The 18,087-nt window shown below is 35.4% G+C and overlaps 2 protein-coding genes across 5 annotated transcripts in view; both read left to right on the top strand.

Moving 5' to 3' along the window:
• Nucleotides 1–4,690, top strand: part of LOC107593914 (caspase-9-like) — a 7,631-nt gene extending 2,941 nt beyond the window's left edge. For both annotated transcript variants that reach the window (XM_016283804.1, XM_016283803.1), the window contains 6 exons: nt 747–923; nt 1,034–1,123; nt 1,344–1,491; nt 1,895–2,083; nt 2,215–2,324; nt 3,776–4,690. In XM_016283804.1, coding sequence (XP_016139290.1) covers nt 747–923; nt 1,034–1,123; nt 1,344–1,491; nt 1,895–2,083; nt 2,215–2,324; nt 3,776–3,883 — 822 coding nt within the window. In that variant the 3' untranslated portion in view covers nt 3,884–4,690. The remainder of the gene's footprint in view (nt 1–746; nt 924–1,033; nt 1,124–1,343; nt 1,492–1,894; nt 2,084–2,214; nt 2,325–3,775) is intronic.
• A 6-nt stretch (nt 4,691–4,696) lies between these two features.
• Nucleotides 4,697–17,790, top strand: arhgap4a (Rho GTPase activating protein 4a). 3 transcript variants are annotated; one of them, XM_016283800.1, is made up of 24 exons: nt 4,697–5,209; nt 6,294–6,371; nt 6,834–7,005; nt 8,646–8,808; nt 9,097–9,159; nt 9,289–9,417; nt 10,344–10,472; nt 10,556–10,777; nt 10,849–10,950; nt 11,103–11,285; nt 11,940–12,024; nt 12,134–12,161; nt 12,308–12,404; nt 12,491–12,551; nt 12,626–12,703; nt 12,784–12,912; nt 14,011–14,116; nt 14,201–14,425; nt 14,608–14,672; nt 14,753–14,921; nt 15,031–15,129; nt 17,220–17,351; nt 17,454–17,520; nt 17,609–17,790. In XM_016283800.1, the coding sequence occupies exons 2-24, from the start codon at nt 6,305–6,307 to the stop codon at nt 17,780–17,782; spliced, it is 2,745 nt and encodes a 914-aa protein (XP_016139286.1). In that variant the 5' UTR covers nt 4,697–5,209; nt 6,294–6,304; the 3' UTR covers nt 17,783–17,790. The 3 variants fall into 3 exon arrangements, with proteins under 3 accessions (XP_016139286.1, XP_016139288.1, XP_016139287.1); XM_016283802.1 differs by lacking the exon at nt 11,103–11,285; XM_016283801.1 differs by lacking the exon at nt 4,697–5,209 and having other exon boundaries at nt 5,957–6,371.
• The last annotated feature ends 297 nt before the right edge of the window (nt 17,791–18,087 follow it).

The raw sequence follows: 18,087 nt of genomic DNA, 5'->3' as shown, positions 1-18,087 counted from the left end.
AATTTAAGGGGGTCTGAATACTTTCCGTACCCACTGTATAAGCATATTTTAATATATAACACTACTGTTCAAAGGTTTTGGGGTCAGTAAGATTTGAGATGGCTGCTAAAAAAATCAGCTTTGCCATCACAGGAAGTAATTACATTTCAAAATATAGTAAATAACAGTTCTGTCATGGCAACTCAGAAAGATTAGCATGGTAATATTTATGGCAATGTTAATGTATTTGGTCTTGGCGTAATAGATCTGCTACACTGTTGCTGCGGCTGCGGCAGAGCGAGTACCGAGACTTGCTACTGCCAATACATCCACAGACATGCTGCTGTGAGCATGTAAGACTTACTGTTGCTGCGCATATAACAGGCATGAAATTACCTTGTAGCACATCTACAAGGGGAGCTGGGGAAGGTGGAGGGTTTCAGAAATTCGCAGCAAATTGCTACAGCAAACACTGGCCAAGTATTTGAATATTGAGCAGCAAGCTCATTGTCTGCGTATGCAACAAAAACCAATCAGCTGCGCAATGTGAATAATGATGTCATTATATTGAATTAGGACCTATCAGCTTGTGCCATCTAAAGTTTCATGACAGAACTTTGTATTTATTTTAAATTGTAATAAATTGCTGTATTTATTTGATCAAATACATGCCATCTTGGTGAGCATAAGAGACTTCTTTTAAAACAAACAAAAAAATCTTAATTGCACCATTGTACCTAACCACTCACTTACTATTTTTTGTGCAGTGCTATAAGATGGATGCCAGTCCATGTGGGATCTGCCTGATTATAAACAATGTAGATTTTGACCCAGCCTCTGATCTAAAAGATCGAAAGGGGTCCAACATTGACTGCGACAAGCTGGAGAAAAGATTTAAGGCTCTCAACTTTGAGGTTATTGTAAAAAGGAACTTGAAATACAAAGTAAGCACAGTACTTCCTCTTCTTCTCACTGTAAACAAAGCTGTAAGATAAAAGTCTGTCTGTCTTTAATATATTTAAAAAATGAATAAGAACATTTCTCCCCTCTATAGCTCATAAGACAAGAGATGGCATTTATAGCAAAGAGGGATCATTCCGCGTATGACTGCTGTGTGGTGATCATCCTTTCACATGGTACTGAGGTAAAACCAGTCACATATATTTCTTTTAAAAAAGAGGATATATGTTATATTTGCTTTTCACATTTATGAAGACTATTAGTTTTCAACAAAGAAGTACAACCTGCAAAGAAGTTTTATTTGCTTCCTCATTTTGTAGAGCACCATTAAGCTATCCAATTACAAAAGCATTAGAGCAGTTTTCTCATTCTACTTTGGTGCTCGACACTTCTCTAATGTTTAGGCAAACAACAATTGTTTTCCTGGAGCAGTTCATGGTGTTGATGGACCATCTGTCCCAGTTCAGTTAATCACAAGCTACTTCAACGGCCAGAACTGTCCTTCTCTGCAGGGCAAGCCCAAACTGTTCTTCATCCAGGCCTGTGGAGGAGGTGGGCATCTCAGAAATCTTTCACAAATCTCGTAGCCAAAAGGTGGTGGTCAAATTTACAGTTGTTCAGCAAATTTTTCATGTTCAAAATCCATGCCGTTCACGCTGCTGAAAGCGGCGTTTTGATGAATATATAAATATGTGAAAAGATATATAAATGTATAAAAAGCTGAATCACTGTCTGGCTTAAGCTAACGCCAACCTAACCCTAACCCTAATCTCATGATTTTTCATAAGTATTACAGCTCATCATGAAGTGTTTTCCCACTCAGATTTCACAACTGGTTCAAGTTCAATTTGCAGTGTTGACCACACCTAAAAATAATAAAAAATGTTTGAGGTTGTGCCTCAGTTTTTCAGATTATGCTTTTTTTTTTTTTTTACTTTTTTCTTCTCACCTGTAGATGAGAAGGACACAGGTTTTGAGGTTTCTCCAGATGAGGTGGAGCCCTCTTTGGTTGGGATAGATGACCAGATGGACGCTATTCCCATATCCTCCAGCAGTGACTCTCTCAGCACGTCTGATGAACTTGATGCTCGGGCCACTTTGCCCACACCCAGCGACATCCTGGTGTCCTACTCAACCTTTCCAGGTCTGTGTCTTTGGTCATTACGGGAATCGCCTGTTGTACCTTAAATAATTGTTTGGTTGAAAAATATTTCAGAAAGACAAACCTTTTGATTGCTAAACACAAATAGACGATTCATGCTAATGCATTTGCAGGCTATGTCTCCTGGAGGGACACGCAGGCCGGATCCTGGTATGTGAAGAATCTTGATCGTGTGCTTGAGGAGAATGCTGCCACAGATGATCTGGGGACCATGCTGCTGATGGTACGTCTTTGTCTTGTAAAGCTTCTTAAAACAACTGATAGATACAATAAATATGTCCTTAAAAATGGAAAAAATAAACCAAATCGAACCAAATTCCATAATAATGCTACCAATTAGGGTAGAGCAGTATGATGGTACATACTGTAGCATATCAAGCAGTAGATATTCTGCGATCTTATAGATTCTGCTAGCTTAATAATTTAAAAAAAAAGATCACCAAGCAAAAACTATAGTCTGCTCCTCAAAATGCATCACATACAAACTCTTCTAGTTGAAGTACTATATTTTCACTGGTGCCAGACATAAAATTAATTCATACTTTTAGGTTGCGCTTACACTGAAACAAAAAAAATCTGATTTTTTTTTTACTCACTTGTGACACGGATTGGCTATTGTACACGTCTAAGCATAAAAATACACAGGAGTGGATTGCATCTGTTCTGAGCCGCTTCTAAATATGGTTTGGTTCAAAATCAGATACATATCTGATATCTGGACATCTGACCTACATCTAAACACGAAAATATGATTCCTATTGGAATTCCAAGCCATCACAAGGCGAGGGAGACATATTTGCCCACTATAACTTTTCTTAATGTTCACACACACACAGAAACAAACTTGTTTTGAGCCGCTGCCCCCTAATTTTATAAATAAAATCTTCACTACTAATAGTTACATTAATATTTTTCAGCATGATGATAATTTTGCTGTTTTTATGTAATTAAACTCACAGCTTTACTATAGAGAGGTGGCATAGGTGCAGGTCATTTACACGCATTATCTCTTTTTGCCAATTTTTTTCAAACAAATATTATTTTATCACACAGCAGAATTCTAGATCCAACGACCTGTAGTTAAAATAACTTTTAATCCATTCAGTGAAATTTTGCGCTGTAAACATCAATGACAGCTTTAACTGCTGGCTGGCAAGTGATCATGGTATAAGCGGGATAATCACAGCCGGTGTGCAGTAAAGTCAAAGAACCATGTAAATTATATAAATAATTTTTATATACAGCTGTTCAAAACCCAAGGGTCAACTGTGTTGCTGAATGAGATCACCATTGGAATCATTCTAGTTTAAGTAGGGACTCATATACAGTAAATGTACAGTAAGTATCAGATATGAGTCGTGACTTAAGTGAGTGTAAATAGGTGGGACAAAAAGTTGGATATGGTCAAAAGATCGGATTTGTGCATTAAGCCCTGCAGTGTAAACGCAGCCTTAATTTTGTGTCCAAAAAAAATAATTCAAGCTACACATATTTCAAGTTAGACTAGTTAGATTAGTTAGTTAAGCAAAAACAGGCACTATGCATGCCAATGTAATATGTATATATTTTTTTGGTTTGACTTTCAAGCACAGATAATTATATTTATAAATTGTATATATTTTAATATTTTTGTATTAAAATAAATTGTTTGTATTAAATATCTATTTTCTTTAGGTAAACCATGCGGTCTCCCAAATATCTGCCAAAGGCCTGTATAAACAAATGCCCGGATCTTTGAACTTCCTCCGAAAACTTCTCTACTTTCAGTCTTCACAGTCATGATCACTTGAAGATTTCTTTTTGTTTGTTTGTTTTGCTGCAGTGGGAACACTACCATGTACTTGATATAATGTGATTAAGGCATATTTGTCGTTTTATACCTCATAAACTGAACCATGTGATCAGAACGTTTGACAAGAGTTTTTGTTTTTAACATAATCCTATTATTAGAATTCTAAATTTGCAAGCAGAAGGTAAACTTCACAAATATAAACCACTAATAACTTGTAACTTGTTATTTTTATAAGTGCAATTTGATTCTTTTTTTAATGTTGTATAGTGCACAGCAGTAGGAGGACAATAGACTTTTAATGCACTTGTGGTTCAGTTGTGGTATTTGACTGTGGTTAACTGTCACACTGTGTTCTTAAGTAATATCCAGTTGCATACGGTGTGTCTTTTATAGTGAATAAAAGACAAACATATAAAATGAAAATTATTGTTCCAATAATGAGTCTAATACAGTGGCAAACAGACTCGTTTAGATTTATCATGGGAAACAGATAAGACACTCAGGAGAGGAAGGAAATGAATAGGTCCTCACACACTAACACCAAGAAAACATATAAGCAAAAGAACAGTTCGTGAGAATGTGAAAGTGAAGCTAGGCCTAACATGCTTAATAGTAAAGTGAATTTTGACAGAGTTATTTACTAACTTGGTAATAGGTTGGCGCCATTTCTGTTTTTATTTCCTTGTTTTGTGCTTCATACCTTAGGATGGATTAAATAAATAGGAACAATGCATCAGAGTAAGGGAACTAAAATGACATGTGATGCAATCTGATCCATACAAGCTTCTGTAGGAGGAAAACAGAAAGGTCATAATGCTTATTATAGGGTCATGGCACTTTAGATGCATCAGAATCAAAGCGTTTTCCACTACTTATGTTTGTCATAGCAACCTTGTTATTGTTGGCCTGTGTGGGAAGATCTTCAATGGAAGCCGCCACTTACTTTCAGAATGACACAGGAGACCAATAGCCATTACTGAGGTGTGTTGACCCCAAATAAAGCCTTTCAGATAAATGATTGCTTGAATCCAAATTGAAAAGATAGTGTTTGTGAAAGTGAGAAGACACAAGTGAGGGAGGAGGGGCCAGTAATGTGAGGTTTTACTCAGCATTCAGTACACTTACTCTCAGCACACAGTGACCGAGTGAGGAAGGAGGAGAACACTCTTGTCTTTCTTGGTATCTCACCGTGCTTGTGCGAGGGAAAGACAGTTTCTCTGGGCTTTGGTTTGGACAAGCCATAGTAAAGGAGTGTGGAAGTTGTTTATGAGGATTTATTGAGAATGCCAGTGTGAACATCTGCAGGAAATACTAAGGCAAGTGTTGTGGTTTTACGTACAAATGCAAAAATAGCATGATTTTGTTGATTTATTGTGTAAAATATTTGCTACTTTTGTAGTTGTCAATTTGCACGTGTTGTTTTGTCATTTTTTTCATACGTTACTTTTGGTTAATACAAAAAATATAATTTATGATATATATTAAACGTATTTTTTCACACATATTGCTAAAGTAACTGAAAAACAGAGTTGTAACCTAAGCAAAGAGCAGCAAGAGTAGAAAGAGATAAATCATATGCCAAGAAAATGTATTAAAATTGGCTTGTTGTTGGGAAACATGCATGTTTAATTTCTGAATATGTCTTAACATTTGAAGATCTGAAAGCAATTATTTCAGTGAGCATTTGGTTATTTACATGGGATGTGAATGGGGAAGTTTCTGTGAAGAATGATAGAAGGAGAGAGTCTGAGGGGGTGGCCTGTTGTCATGACTCACGGTGAGAGTGTGCTGCTGCTGTCTAGTTTGCTCTTAACACAGGAAGTCTGCTACCTTCCCCTTTTTTGACACCCTAGATGTGCAATTTGTTTACTGAAATTGAACAGTTCACTCTACATCCACCGGACTGTAGGTCATAGCATGACGAATGACCGCTGTCACATGTTGAATAAGGACACTCCTACAATGAGCAGATGAATGAGTGCAGAAGTTGTTTTGGAGAATATATATGCTTAATAATTCTCAGTTTTTCTTTTTCTTTTGAATCTGCTTATATTATACAAGACATTTTATATGATGTTAACTGCTGAGAGTGTTTATAGACTTGCTGCTTGATTGCCTCAGTACTTGTGGTATTGTACAAGTAGGTGTAAAAATCAAGTTGAGTGATTGTTATAGTCCAAATGAACTTAAAGCCAAAGAAATTTGAATATAGTTTTGATCTTGTGATTGATCTTGGCACTAGTCTGCATTGAAAGTCAATGTACATGTTTCTCATTTCTGTGAGTCATATAGATTGGTCAAAATGGGTCAAAATATACAATTAAAAGCATGAAGTGCCAATGAAAATCTTTTTCAAGTACATTCTTTAACCTTCTACATGGCTTCTGTTCATTCACCTAGCTGGAGCTACAATGTCATCCCATGTCAAACTGTGGAGGGACAGAGTGGGGACGGCAGACTATGATACACAGTTTAAAGGTAACGGACGTCCTAATATTGAATACCCTTTAAGATTTCTGAGCAATGGAAACCCAAAATGATTCCTTTCCAATGCTATGAAATTTGCTGATCAGTTTCTGCTGCAAATTTTGTATGTGCTTCCGAAATCACAGATAACCAATTTACTAATCTTTGTTAAAGTTAGTTATTAAAAAAACAACTGTTCATACTTGGTTCATGTTAGCTCAGGTACATTAAATAATATTAACAGATATACAACTTGTAAATGTTGTTGAATGTTGAAATTAACATTAGGATTAATAGATGCTTTAGAAGTATTTGTCATTGTTAGCTTATGTTTATCTATTGCCATTCGTCTTGTTAAACTTTGTGAAGCCAACATGTTCCAGTGAATTGTTATTGGACACCTGTCAAATGAAACCGATATACAGAGTGAAACTATAGAAATGTAATTGCGCTGTCTCTCTTTCTGTTCTCTAGAGGTGCGTTTGCAGCTGGCCGACCAGTTGAGGATATTTGACGGTCAGGTGGAGCAGAAGACTCAGGTGTTCCAAGATCTGATCGATTATTTGCGCAGACGAGGCGAGATCGAGGGGGAGTACGCCCGCTCACTGGACAAACTGTGTGACAGGTTCTCCTCCAGAACCAGGAAGTGAGGATATTACCATTAATGCATGAAAAACTCTTCTTAACCTATGAATGCATTTTGTATGTACAATGGTCCCAAATAGTGACAAAATTTGGGCACTTATGCCACCCTTAAAAACCATGTAAGAAGAATTGTGACCCTGGACCATAAAACCGGTCTTAAGTCGCTGGGGTATATTTGTAGTAATATCCAAAAATACATTGAATGGGTCAAAATTATTGATTTTTCTTTTATGCCTAAAATCAATAGGATATTAAGTAAAGATCATGTTCCATGAAGATATTTTGTAAATTTCCTACTGTAAATATATTAAAACTTAATTTTTGATTAGTAATATGCATTGCTAAGAACTTCATTTGGACAACTTTAAAGGCGATTTTCTCAATATTTAGATTTTTTTGCACCCTCAGGTTCCAGATGTTCAAATAATTGTATCTCGGCCAAATATGGTCCTATCCTAACAAACCATATATCAATGGAAAGCTTATTTATTCAGATAAATAATAAATGGACCTTTATGACTGGTTTTGTGGTCCAGGGTCACAATTTATTTTAAAGAAAGATAGCCCAAACACATTTTTCAAGCAAGAATTACTCAAAAACATATTATATATATAATTCTATACTACCGATCAAAATGTTGGGGTTGGTTAGAAAGTTTGGTGACACTTTACAATTAGGTTCAATTTGTTAACATTAGTTTACATTAGTTAACATGAACTAACAATGAAAAATACTTCTAAAGGATTTATTAATCTTAGTTAATGTTAATTTCAACATTTAGTAAAACATTGAAATCAAAAGTTGTATCTGTTATGTTATTTAATGTAGCTGAGCTAACATGAACTAAGAATGAACAGTTGCATTTTAATTTACTACCATTAACAAAGATTAATAAATACTGTAACAACTGTATTGCTCATTAATTAGGTTCAATTTGTTAACATTAGTTTACATTAGTTAACATGAACTAACAATGAAAAATACTTCTAAAGGATTTATTCATCTTAGTTAATGTTAATTTCAACATTTAGTAAAACATTGAAATCAAAAGTTGTATCTGTTATATTATTTAATGTAGCTGAGCTAACATGAACTAAGAATGAACGGTTGCATTTTAATTTACTACCATTAACAAAGATTAATAAATACTGTAACAACTGTATTGCTCATCGTTAATGTTAGTTAATGCATTAGCCAGTGTTAACAAATTATTGTAGTGTTACTAAACGCTGACAGACGTCTTGTATGTTCACCAAGGCTGCATGTATTTGTTTAAAAATACAGTAAAATTAGAAATATTGTGAACTATTATAACAATTTAAAGTAACTGTTTTCTATTTTAATGTATTTTAAAATGTAATTTATTCCAGGGATTATTTCAAGCCATTACTCCAGCATTTATTTGAACTAGAAAACTGTAACATTATAAATGACTTTACTGTCACTTTTAATTAATTTAATGCATCCTTTCTCAATAAAAGTATTAATTTATTTAAAAATAAACAAAAACAAAACCTTACTGACCCCAAATTTTAAACAGTACTGTATATATTTTATTTCAGGCAAAACGTATTTGCCTGTATGGCTATGTATCTTACCAGGAACTTGATAACTCAGTTCTCTGTTCATTTGCCCCTCAGGAAGGAGCCCAGCCATCAGTCAGTGGTTAACTGCTGGCAGGTGTTGTTGACACAAACACGGCAGGAGAGCAGAGATCACAGTTTCTTGAGTGACAGCTACAGTAACACTCTGCCTCAGCAGCTTTCACACTGTGCTGAACATGCCCAACGCCTGGCCAAGCGGGTACACACCCACCATCACACACACACACACAAACAAACAAACGCACAAACACACACATTTTCACATCCTTCCACATTTGCAAAAATAAGCACCCACACATTACTAGACTTGAAGGAGCAAACATGCCCACGTATATACATGTGGCTTCCTTTGCACTGATACTTTGCAAACAGTGCACAGACATACAACACCTTTGGCATAGTCACCTGCCACTCGCCTGACATTGTAATACACAGTTGCTAAAATGATCATTTATCTTTCTGTTTTTGTATTATTTATGTTTTTCAGAGCAGAGACATTTGCACCCAGCTACAGGATGGACTTCTGAAGGTCACCACAGAACTTCATACGGTGAGTTTAACTCTTCATTCCTCTCATCAAGCCACATTTTTCTTTCAGAAACGCTGTTTGCTTGAATTTACATTTAATGGATTGTAAAATGTCACTGCAAATCTCATTCCTGTGTTTGTTGGAAACCAGACCTTGAAGACATATTACCAGTACTACACTGAGTTCCTGTCTGCAGAAGGCAAACTAAAGGAGGCAGTCAGACTGGAGGAAAAGCAAAAGCAAAGTGCTTCTAAAAAGATGGAAAGACAAATAGAGAAAGTATAACTCACTTTTTAATACCAACATATGAAATAGATGTGTTTGAAATGGTTATAATTAAGGTATATTTAGGAATCATAAAAAAAAGAGATAATTTTCTCTTTTCACTATATTTTTCTCATGTAATATATATATATATATATATATATATATATATATATATATATATATATATTACCAGTCAAAAGCTTGGGGTAGGTTATAAAAGTTTTTGAAAGAAGTAACTTTTTCTTATGCTTACTTAATCAAAACTAAAGTAAAAAAAAATTTGTGAAATATTATTACAATTTAAAATAACTTTTCTATTTCTCTGTATTTTAAAATGTAATTTTTTCCTTTGATGGCAAAGCCAAATTTTTTGCAGCCATTAATCCAGACTTCAGTGTTACATGATCCTTTAGAAATCATTATAATATGCTGATTTGGTGCTCAATATTTAACATTTCTTGTTGTTATCAATGTTGAAAACAGTTGTTCTGCTCAATATTTTTGTGAAAACTGTGAAATAAAATAAAACTTAATTTGTGGCCACAAATGATGAATTAATTCCCTCATATTAGTGAATTCATGGCCATGATTTGTTTTATTATTTTTTTTATTTAGTTGATGTTGTTTTTAAAGAAAATTAGGAATGTCAAAATTTATGTTAATTTACATTATGCCACAAAAAATCTGACTGGTTACAGAATCAAGGGAGCAAGAGAGTGTTACAGTGTTTTGCCTACATGAACATGAGCTGCATCCTCCACTGTGCAGAGTGATGTGGGGCAAGTGTTCGCTGCACATGGTTGGCAGAATATAGATCACAGCGGTTGGTTATTGTGGTCACCTTGTGAGATTTGAACTGTGACTCACTAAATGTGTGTGGATAAGTGATTGTTCCAGTAACATCTGAGGTTACATCTCATCTCTTTATCTGTGCACAGAGGCAATGTAAGGTTCAGGAGATTCAGCTAAAGTGCACAAAAGCACGCAATGACTACCTGCTCAACTTGGCTGCAGCAAATGCGTGCATGAACAAATACTACCTTCAGGATCTCTCCACTCTCATAGATGTGAGTTCATTACACTCAAGCTATACAATCACGTTTCAATACTGAGCAGGTTTAACTCAACCTCTCATTGCATGCCCTCTCAGTGCTGTGATCTGGGTTACCACCAGTCCATATCCAAGGTGTTTCATTTTTACCTGGCCAGTCGCCAGTGGGCCCAGCAGAACTTGAGCACTGGGATGCAGCAGCTGGACACAACTGTGTCAGAACTGAACCAGAACCAGGACAGAGACACGCTCATGCAGGCCAACATCTCAACCTTTTGCCTGCCCCTCCGCTTTCAGTATCAACCCTATGAAGGCGACCAGGTACTGCCTGATAAAATGTATCTGTATAAGTGGAGAAATGTGTGGTTGCTTATGTATGTATCTTCTTCCAGGTGGTTGAGGTGTCAGCAAAGTGTGAGATGTTGGGCGAGCTGGTGACTCGCTTCCATCAGCTGCAGTCCAGGCTGTCTTCAGTCACCATGGAGGTTGAGGAGGTACACAAAACCCATAGCAGCACATATTATGTGGCACTACTACTAAAAATAGGATAAATGTCGGGATATTTGGATAATTGAATACTGTATTTTTGTGTACTCCTTAGAAATTGGGTTTGTCTAAACATGAATATACATAAAATATATTGCAGTCTGGCAAATTACTTCAGTCAGCTCTGTCTTCCATGCTGGATGGTATTGTCGAGGACACATTTGGATCCTCCCCAGACTTTCCCAGCAGCCCATCATCACCAGAGGGTGATGTATCAGTCAGTAAGACGTATCAGCTGAAGCGTAGAGCCAGCCTTCCGGACACTGAGAGTTTGTACTTCTCGGTAATCTATCTATCTATCTATCTAATCTAAATATCTGTAAATTATGTCCATAGTACTGCCTTATCTGTATCTGTATATTTATTGTACATTTGTAACATATTGTAGACACTGTATGTCCTGTACTTACTGATTATTGCACTTCTGGTTAGATGCTAACTGCATTTCGTTGCCTTGTACCTTACATGTGCAATGACAATAAAGTTGAATCTAATCTATTCTAATCTAATCAAACATTTATTTTATAAAATTATTGGTATTATTATTATTAAAAAATATAATATATTAAATTATGTTTATATACTGCTCTTTTGAACTTTCTATTCATCAAAGAAAAAATGCATCACAGTTTCCAACAAAAATATTTTTCAAAACATTTTTCAACATTGATAAGAAATGTTTATTTTGTTGATAAACAGTGATATTATATATATATATATAATTATAATTATTATAATATACTATTAAAATTAAACAAATAACATTCTTATATTGTATTATATCTATTATATAATTATTAATATATAATAATATAATTATTATCATATTTCTATAATTTTCTATATATATGTATATTGTCAGTAGTAGTAGTTAGTAGTATTCCATTTCTATTGCTGTTTTTTTTTTCTGACATTTTCATGTGACTTTATATTACAGAAAGTCCGGGACCATCTATGTAACAGCTCTTTAATATCAAAACTGGAGGCCAAACATGACCTGCTAAAGGTTGCCATTCAGAAAGGTGGAATAATGTCTCCTATTTTTACAGAAATTGTTACAGAAAAGCAATACCACACAACCAAGTGAAATAATTTCTTCAATTTTGTTCTTCTGGTTCTTTTTCTTATCAGCTGAAAGTGTTGATAGTAACCATTCCAGGTAAGGAAGCTAAAGCTTAAAATAGATATATTATGTTCTGTAAAAATATTTGCGAAAATTCCTACATTTTATTGGGGTAGCAAGAGCAGAAAATGCCTTTTTTTATTTTTGGTGATGTCTATAATTAAACATTTCTGTTTATTTAGAACACGCTCCAAAAGATCGGTGCGCCATAAAAAGAGTTACCCTGGTACCCAGATCAGCCAGAAGCTTTTCAATGGGGATCTACTATCATACATCCAAGTAAATCTCTCTGATTCAGGAGGTGTTCTGGATTCACACAAAACAGTACAAGGCAACTGACTCACTCTGTGTTTCCTCCCCATTAGGCATCAGGACAGCTCATTCCTGCCGTGGTGGAGAGCTGCATTCGGTTCATCAACCTCAATGGTAAATCTAAGTCAGTAGATAACACCTCTTCCTACCATTCTTTCTATCTTAATCACTGTTTTTTCTCTGGTAAGGTTTACATCATGAGGGATTGTTCAGAGTGCCGGGATCTCAAATGGTTGTGAATCAGCTTAAGGATGCATTTGAGAATGGTATGAGCAGTGGGTGATGATATTTTCCTCCCTTTCTCTGAGCATTAGTAATAGGCTGTGATTTTTGTATTTATTCATAGGCGATGACCCGCTCGCTGATGGGGGCTGTGACATGGACTCTGTGGCTGGAGTGCTGAAACTTTATTTTAGAGGACTAATGAAACCGCTCTTTCTTGAGGACAGTTATGAGCAGCTGATGGAATGTGGACGTAAGAGCACATTACAACACTATTATGTGCTTGTATGCTTGTATGTTGACTGTGTGTATGTTTTCTTTCCTGTGGTAAGATTTTCTGTTTAAACAGGAAGGGCAGGGCATATTGCAGGGCCGATTTTTAGTTAGACAGTAGCCTTTAGTTTACCTCTAATGCATGATTAAAAATCCAGCAAAATTGCTTTATGGTGTGCACTACCATTAGTAAGATTTTATTCGGCAAGGATGCATTAAATTGATCAAAAGTGACAGTAAAGACATTTATAATGTTACAGACGATTTCTGTTTCAAATAATACCTGTTCTTTTGAACTTTCTATTCATCAAAGAAAAAAACACACCAAAATATCAAGTAGCACAACTGTTTTTAACATTGACAATAATAAAAAAAGGTTTCATGAGCAGCATATCAGCATGTTAGAATGATTTCTGAAGGATCATGGGACATTGAAGACTGGAGTAATGATGCTGAAAATTCAACTTTTGAAATGATTACATTTTCAATTATATTAAAATAGAAAACATTTATTTTAAATTGTAATAATATTTCACAATATTATTGTCTTACTGTATATTTATAATACATGCAGACTTGGTGAGCATAAGAAAAAAAATCTTACTGACATCAAGCTTTTGATGGATAGCGTATTCTGTTATATAAAGAAACTTATAAATCATTCTTTGTTTTCCATACTTAAAAAAAAAGAGATTTTCAGATATATTTTAAAATATAATTTTCAAAAAATGGCCAAAAATATGTTGTGAATATATATATATTGCTAGTTATATTTTATACTTAATTTTTTATTATAAGTACTAGTACTTATATTTTTCTAAATATGTTTATATTGTCCCAAATAAAAAAAATAAAAAAATAGCTATACTTACTGATTTTGCTATTATTGATTTGCTACTAGCTATTGGCAGTTGATTCTTATTTTAAAGAGCATTTTATTAGACAAAAGTCAATATTTTGTTCAAAGAAAAAGGCTGACCGTTTTAAATGTATATCTGCTAAGTTTATTTTTGTCGACTTCTAGACGTAACGGCAATTAACTAATTTTATGGAATCTTTAACTTTACCTCCCTTACAGAAATTGATGACGAGACAAAAAAATGTACGCAGCTGAAGTGCATCATCTCCTCATATCCTGCCTCGCTCATCATTGTCATGAGATATCTTTTTGCATTCCTTCACCAGTGAGTATTACACTGTGTCATTGGGTTTTGCCCTTTTTCAATCACAAAACCCCCACATCTGAATGTCTGTACGTGTGTGTAAAGTGTCTCCCAGTACAGTGATGAGAACATGATGCAGCCCTATAACCTGGCAGTGTGTTTTGGTCCCAGTCTGGTGAGGGGGCCAGACAACAGCGATGCAGCAGAGCTTCAGCGCATCAACTCGCTGGTCAAGAGCATCATTATCCAACACGAGAGCATCTTCCCTAGCCAGAATGAATTGCCTGGGCCAGTGTATGAAAAGTGCATGGCATTGGAAGAAGACGACTGGTAAGAATTAAGCTCCATCCTTGTAGTGCACTGTACATACATACACTCACACATATAGTATGTGCTAAGAACATGTGCTAACATAGTATAAACATTATGATTTTTGGTAAAGCTGCTTTGAAACAATGTGTATTTTGAAAAGCGTTATAGTTGAAATGACTTGATATTTCTCATGTCTATAGTGAGGCTGTAGCAGAGGAAGGAGATGGAGAATCAGAGCAATCTCAAATGAAAGAAGCAAAAGACGGTATGGTTAACATGGTTTACTTATCAACATTTGGACTAGCAGAACTTAACTAATTCCTTTTGGTCTGTTTTGATGTGCAGAGCTGCAGGGAGTGGCCTTGTTCGACTACAAAGGCCGTTCTTCTGCTGAGCTGTCCTTTAAACATGGAGACTGTCTCATCCTTCACAGCAAAGCCTCCTCTGATTGGTGGAGAGGGGAGCTGAATGGAACAAAGGGTCTCATCCCGAATAAATATATCAGTGTGCCTAGGTAGGTATAACAGACTTATCACTATTGAGTCAATGCCACAATCAGTTACTACCAGCCACAGTCTGGAGCGTCATAACACTTCTCAGTCCTCTCAATCTATGTTGTTCAGCATGGATGGAGGCCAAGATCAGAAAGGGAAGCAAACTCTGAAATCCAGCTGTGGCAGACAGCAGACAGAAGAAGAGCAGAAAGCAGAGCAAAGTACACGGTAAAACACTCACAGATTGTTTCATGTGAACCACTGAATGTAAAGACATGAACTATATAACCATGTAGAGATTTTTGTACTAGTAAAACCACATGGTAGTTCATTCTTTAAAAAAGCGCTGTTATTATTATATAGAGTGCCATCCACTTTTTCAGTGGCCTTGGTTCCTTGGTTTTTCTATTCCTTTTTACCATAGGGATTTTAGTTTAGTTTAGAGCTTTATTAATCCCCATGGGGCAATTAATTCAGACTGTCATGGTGCTTCACATGTAGAGACAACACTTAATACACATACATACAAATACTCAAAATACATTACATATAGGCCTGCATATATATAAACCAATCAATTATATTTATTATATAAACGAATTGCATCAGGCACAAAAGTAGATTTATAACGGTTCGTGGAACACCTAATTGTTCTTAAACGCCGCCCAGGGTACTCAAAATAAGAATACAAAGGGTGTGTGCTATCTCCCATTATTTTACGTGCCATCCTCAGCTCTTGCTGTTCATAATAAGATGCAAGACTACGTGAAGGAACACCCGTAATTTTTGAGCACGTTTACAATACCTTGCAGATGATTTTTGTGCTTGAAGAAAATCAACAAATGAAAGAGAAAGACAAAATGCTTTCAACAAATGAGTTATTAAAAGATCTAAGAATGGGTCTCTGTACATTAAAAGAGTTAAGCTTCCTCAACACGAATAATCTTTGGTGTGATTTTTTTTAATGATAGCATCAGTATTTTTATCAAACTTCAACATATTATCAAAAATTGTCCCTAAATACTTATATTCCTCAATTACATCCACCTGTGTGCCATTAATAATCACTGGTTTAAGTGCAAGTGCTTTCCTGCTCAAATTAACAACCATCTCATTAGTCTTTGAGACACTCAGGTCTAGTTTCATACCGCTACACCAAGAAATAAAATTGTGCAAAGCCGGACCATATTCCTGGTCTGAATATGAAAGCAATGAAAGAAGAACAGTATCATCCGCATATTTTACCAGATAACTATTATGATGTGGACTATGATGTGACAATCATTAGTGTACTATAAAAAAGATCGGAGAAAGTACACAACCTACAGAGGTATTTAACGTGTCCGATATTGGAACAATTGTTGAGCTGTTCCACAGATCAGGTACCAGCTCTAGATCTAAGGAAGATTGAAAAAGTACATGGAGAACTCCACTGAGCTGTTCAGCACAGTGATTCAGTATTCTACCACAGAGCAATAAAAGCTCAACAATCGTTCCAATACCTAAAACAACTAGGCCAGATTCTTTTAATGATTATCGTCCTATTGCCGTTGTTAAAGCGTTATAAGCAGTGACCCAAACCAACCAGCTACGAGTTGAATTACTACATTACAAACTTTGATTTGAAGTTAAAAAAAAAAAAAGTATTTGTAAATCGAACAAGGAGACAAAAGTACAAGACCGTTTATTTAACGGCTTTAATGAGGGAAAGAACTACAATCCCATGAAGCATTGTGAATGTCAATCAAATTAAAAATCATATTTATTATTTATACAGAAACAATGTATTTTATGTTTATTGCATATACAGTAGCTTCACATTTAAGTTTTTTGAGAGTGTAGGGAGTTTGATTTATTGATTTGGCACGATTTGATTGTTTAGATTTTTTGCAGAATCAGGGGTAGTTCTTTTTTTTTACCAGGGAATCAGCTGTTGAATGCAATTGTTTAAAAAATAAGTTGAAATAATTCTGAATGGCTTAAACAAAAAAATACACTATGGCAACCACATAGCTCACAGAAGGTCTGTCTTTAAATGTTTTTAAGTTATTGTTAAAAATCATAGAGAAATGTGAAAAAAATTAATGTGAATTTTTACTAATGGAACCCAATTGTTGTACACTGTTCGGTTTAGCATGTGACTTGTACACTGTCCATATAAATACAAGAAAGAAACAAACATGTAATCTAAGTGAACTTTATTCATTCTTACTACATAATTATTATGATAAAAAAATTAAACGTAATTCTTACTGCATAATGAATGGCACAGTAACTAGCTAAACTAAACAATAATTCTGTCTGTATTCATTTTCTAGGCTCAAGGTCACAAGTGACAAAGCCGGAGTCGGGACGAGTCATGTCACATCTGGAAAGGTTTCGTTACAAATACCCACAGGACCATATGCACAGCCCGGAAATTCTCCTGGCGCTCTGCGGAAAACATTAGAGTGTGTAATTAGATTGTTTGTTTGCTTTTTACATAGATTTTAATATCACAGATTATTATCTACAGAATAATGACTAAATCTGTCAATTTATAACTTTCACAGCCCTCAAATGAGACGATCCACTGCCGATGGAGGAAGCAGAGAGGAACTCTCAACAGCAGTGGATAAGGTCAGGACATTTCAATTTTATTTATAATCCTAATGCGTTCTTCATCCTCCCTCTATTAAAGTGTATTTTTGTCCATACTATCTTGCAGGAAGTGCATAACATGATGCACTCAGTGTTTAAGGAGCTCCTCATTCGTCAGTCTTCCCCAGATCAAAACACATCTACATCCTCAGAGATCACCTCCTCTGTGCAAACGCCTCCAAATAGAGGACCAGGATGGAAAGGAAAGGGTTTATTTAGATCAGCTGACAATGCGGACTGAAAAAAAAAGAGAGAACAAGGGGAAAACTGTGTCAGAACACAATAAAATTTAGGTGAAACATCAGTTTGAGTGAGAGCTCAATCTCTGTATTTGGTATTTTTTGTACAGTTTAAATAGATAGGTTTAAGAGGTACTTTCAATTCAATATGTGAATGTGACAGTTGTGACCGTTAGAGTGTAGACATTAAGTTGCCATTTTCTTATTGACACACTTTGTTGTAACAAGCAACTGTACTTTGGTGTACTTTACCCTGTGGAATAAGAACATATCAGGCCTACAGTAAGGCTAGACTCTAGACTCTTTA

The sequence above is a fragment of the Sinocyclocheilus grahami genome, unplaced genomic scaffold (genome assembly GCF_001515645.1).
Source record: "Sinocyclocheilus grahami isolate Dianchi unplaced genomic scaffold, SAMN03320097.WGS_v1.1 scaffold177.1, whole genome shotgun sequence".
Classification (NCBI taxonomy): Eukaryota; Metazoa; Chordata; class Actinopteri; order Cypriniformes; family Cyprinidae; genus Sinocyclocheilus; species Sinocyclocheilus grahami.
This window is presented reverse-complemented; position numbering and strand designations above follow the sequence as displayed.

Coding starts and splice junctions, on each gene's coding strand:
- arhgap4a (XM_016283800.1), top strand. CDS start 6,305: ATGTCATCCCATGTCAAACTGTGGAGGGACAGAGTGGGGACGGCAGAC. Junction 8,809..9,096: donor CCCAACGCCTGGCCAAGCGG/GTACACACCCAC, acceptor TATGTTTTTCAG/AGCAGAGACATTTGCACCCA. Junction 14,117..14,200: donor CTTTTTGCATTCCTTCACCA/GTGAGTATTACA, acceptor GTGTGTGTAAAG/TGTCTCCCAGTACAGTGATG.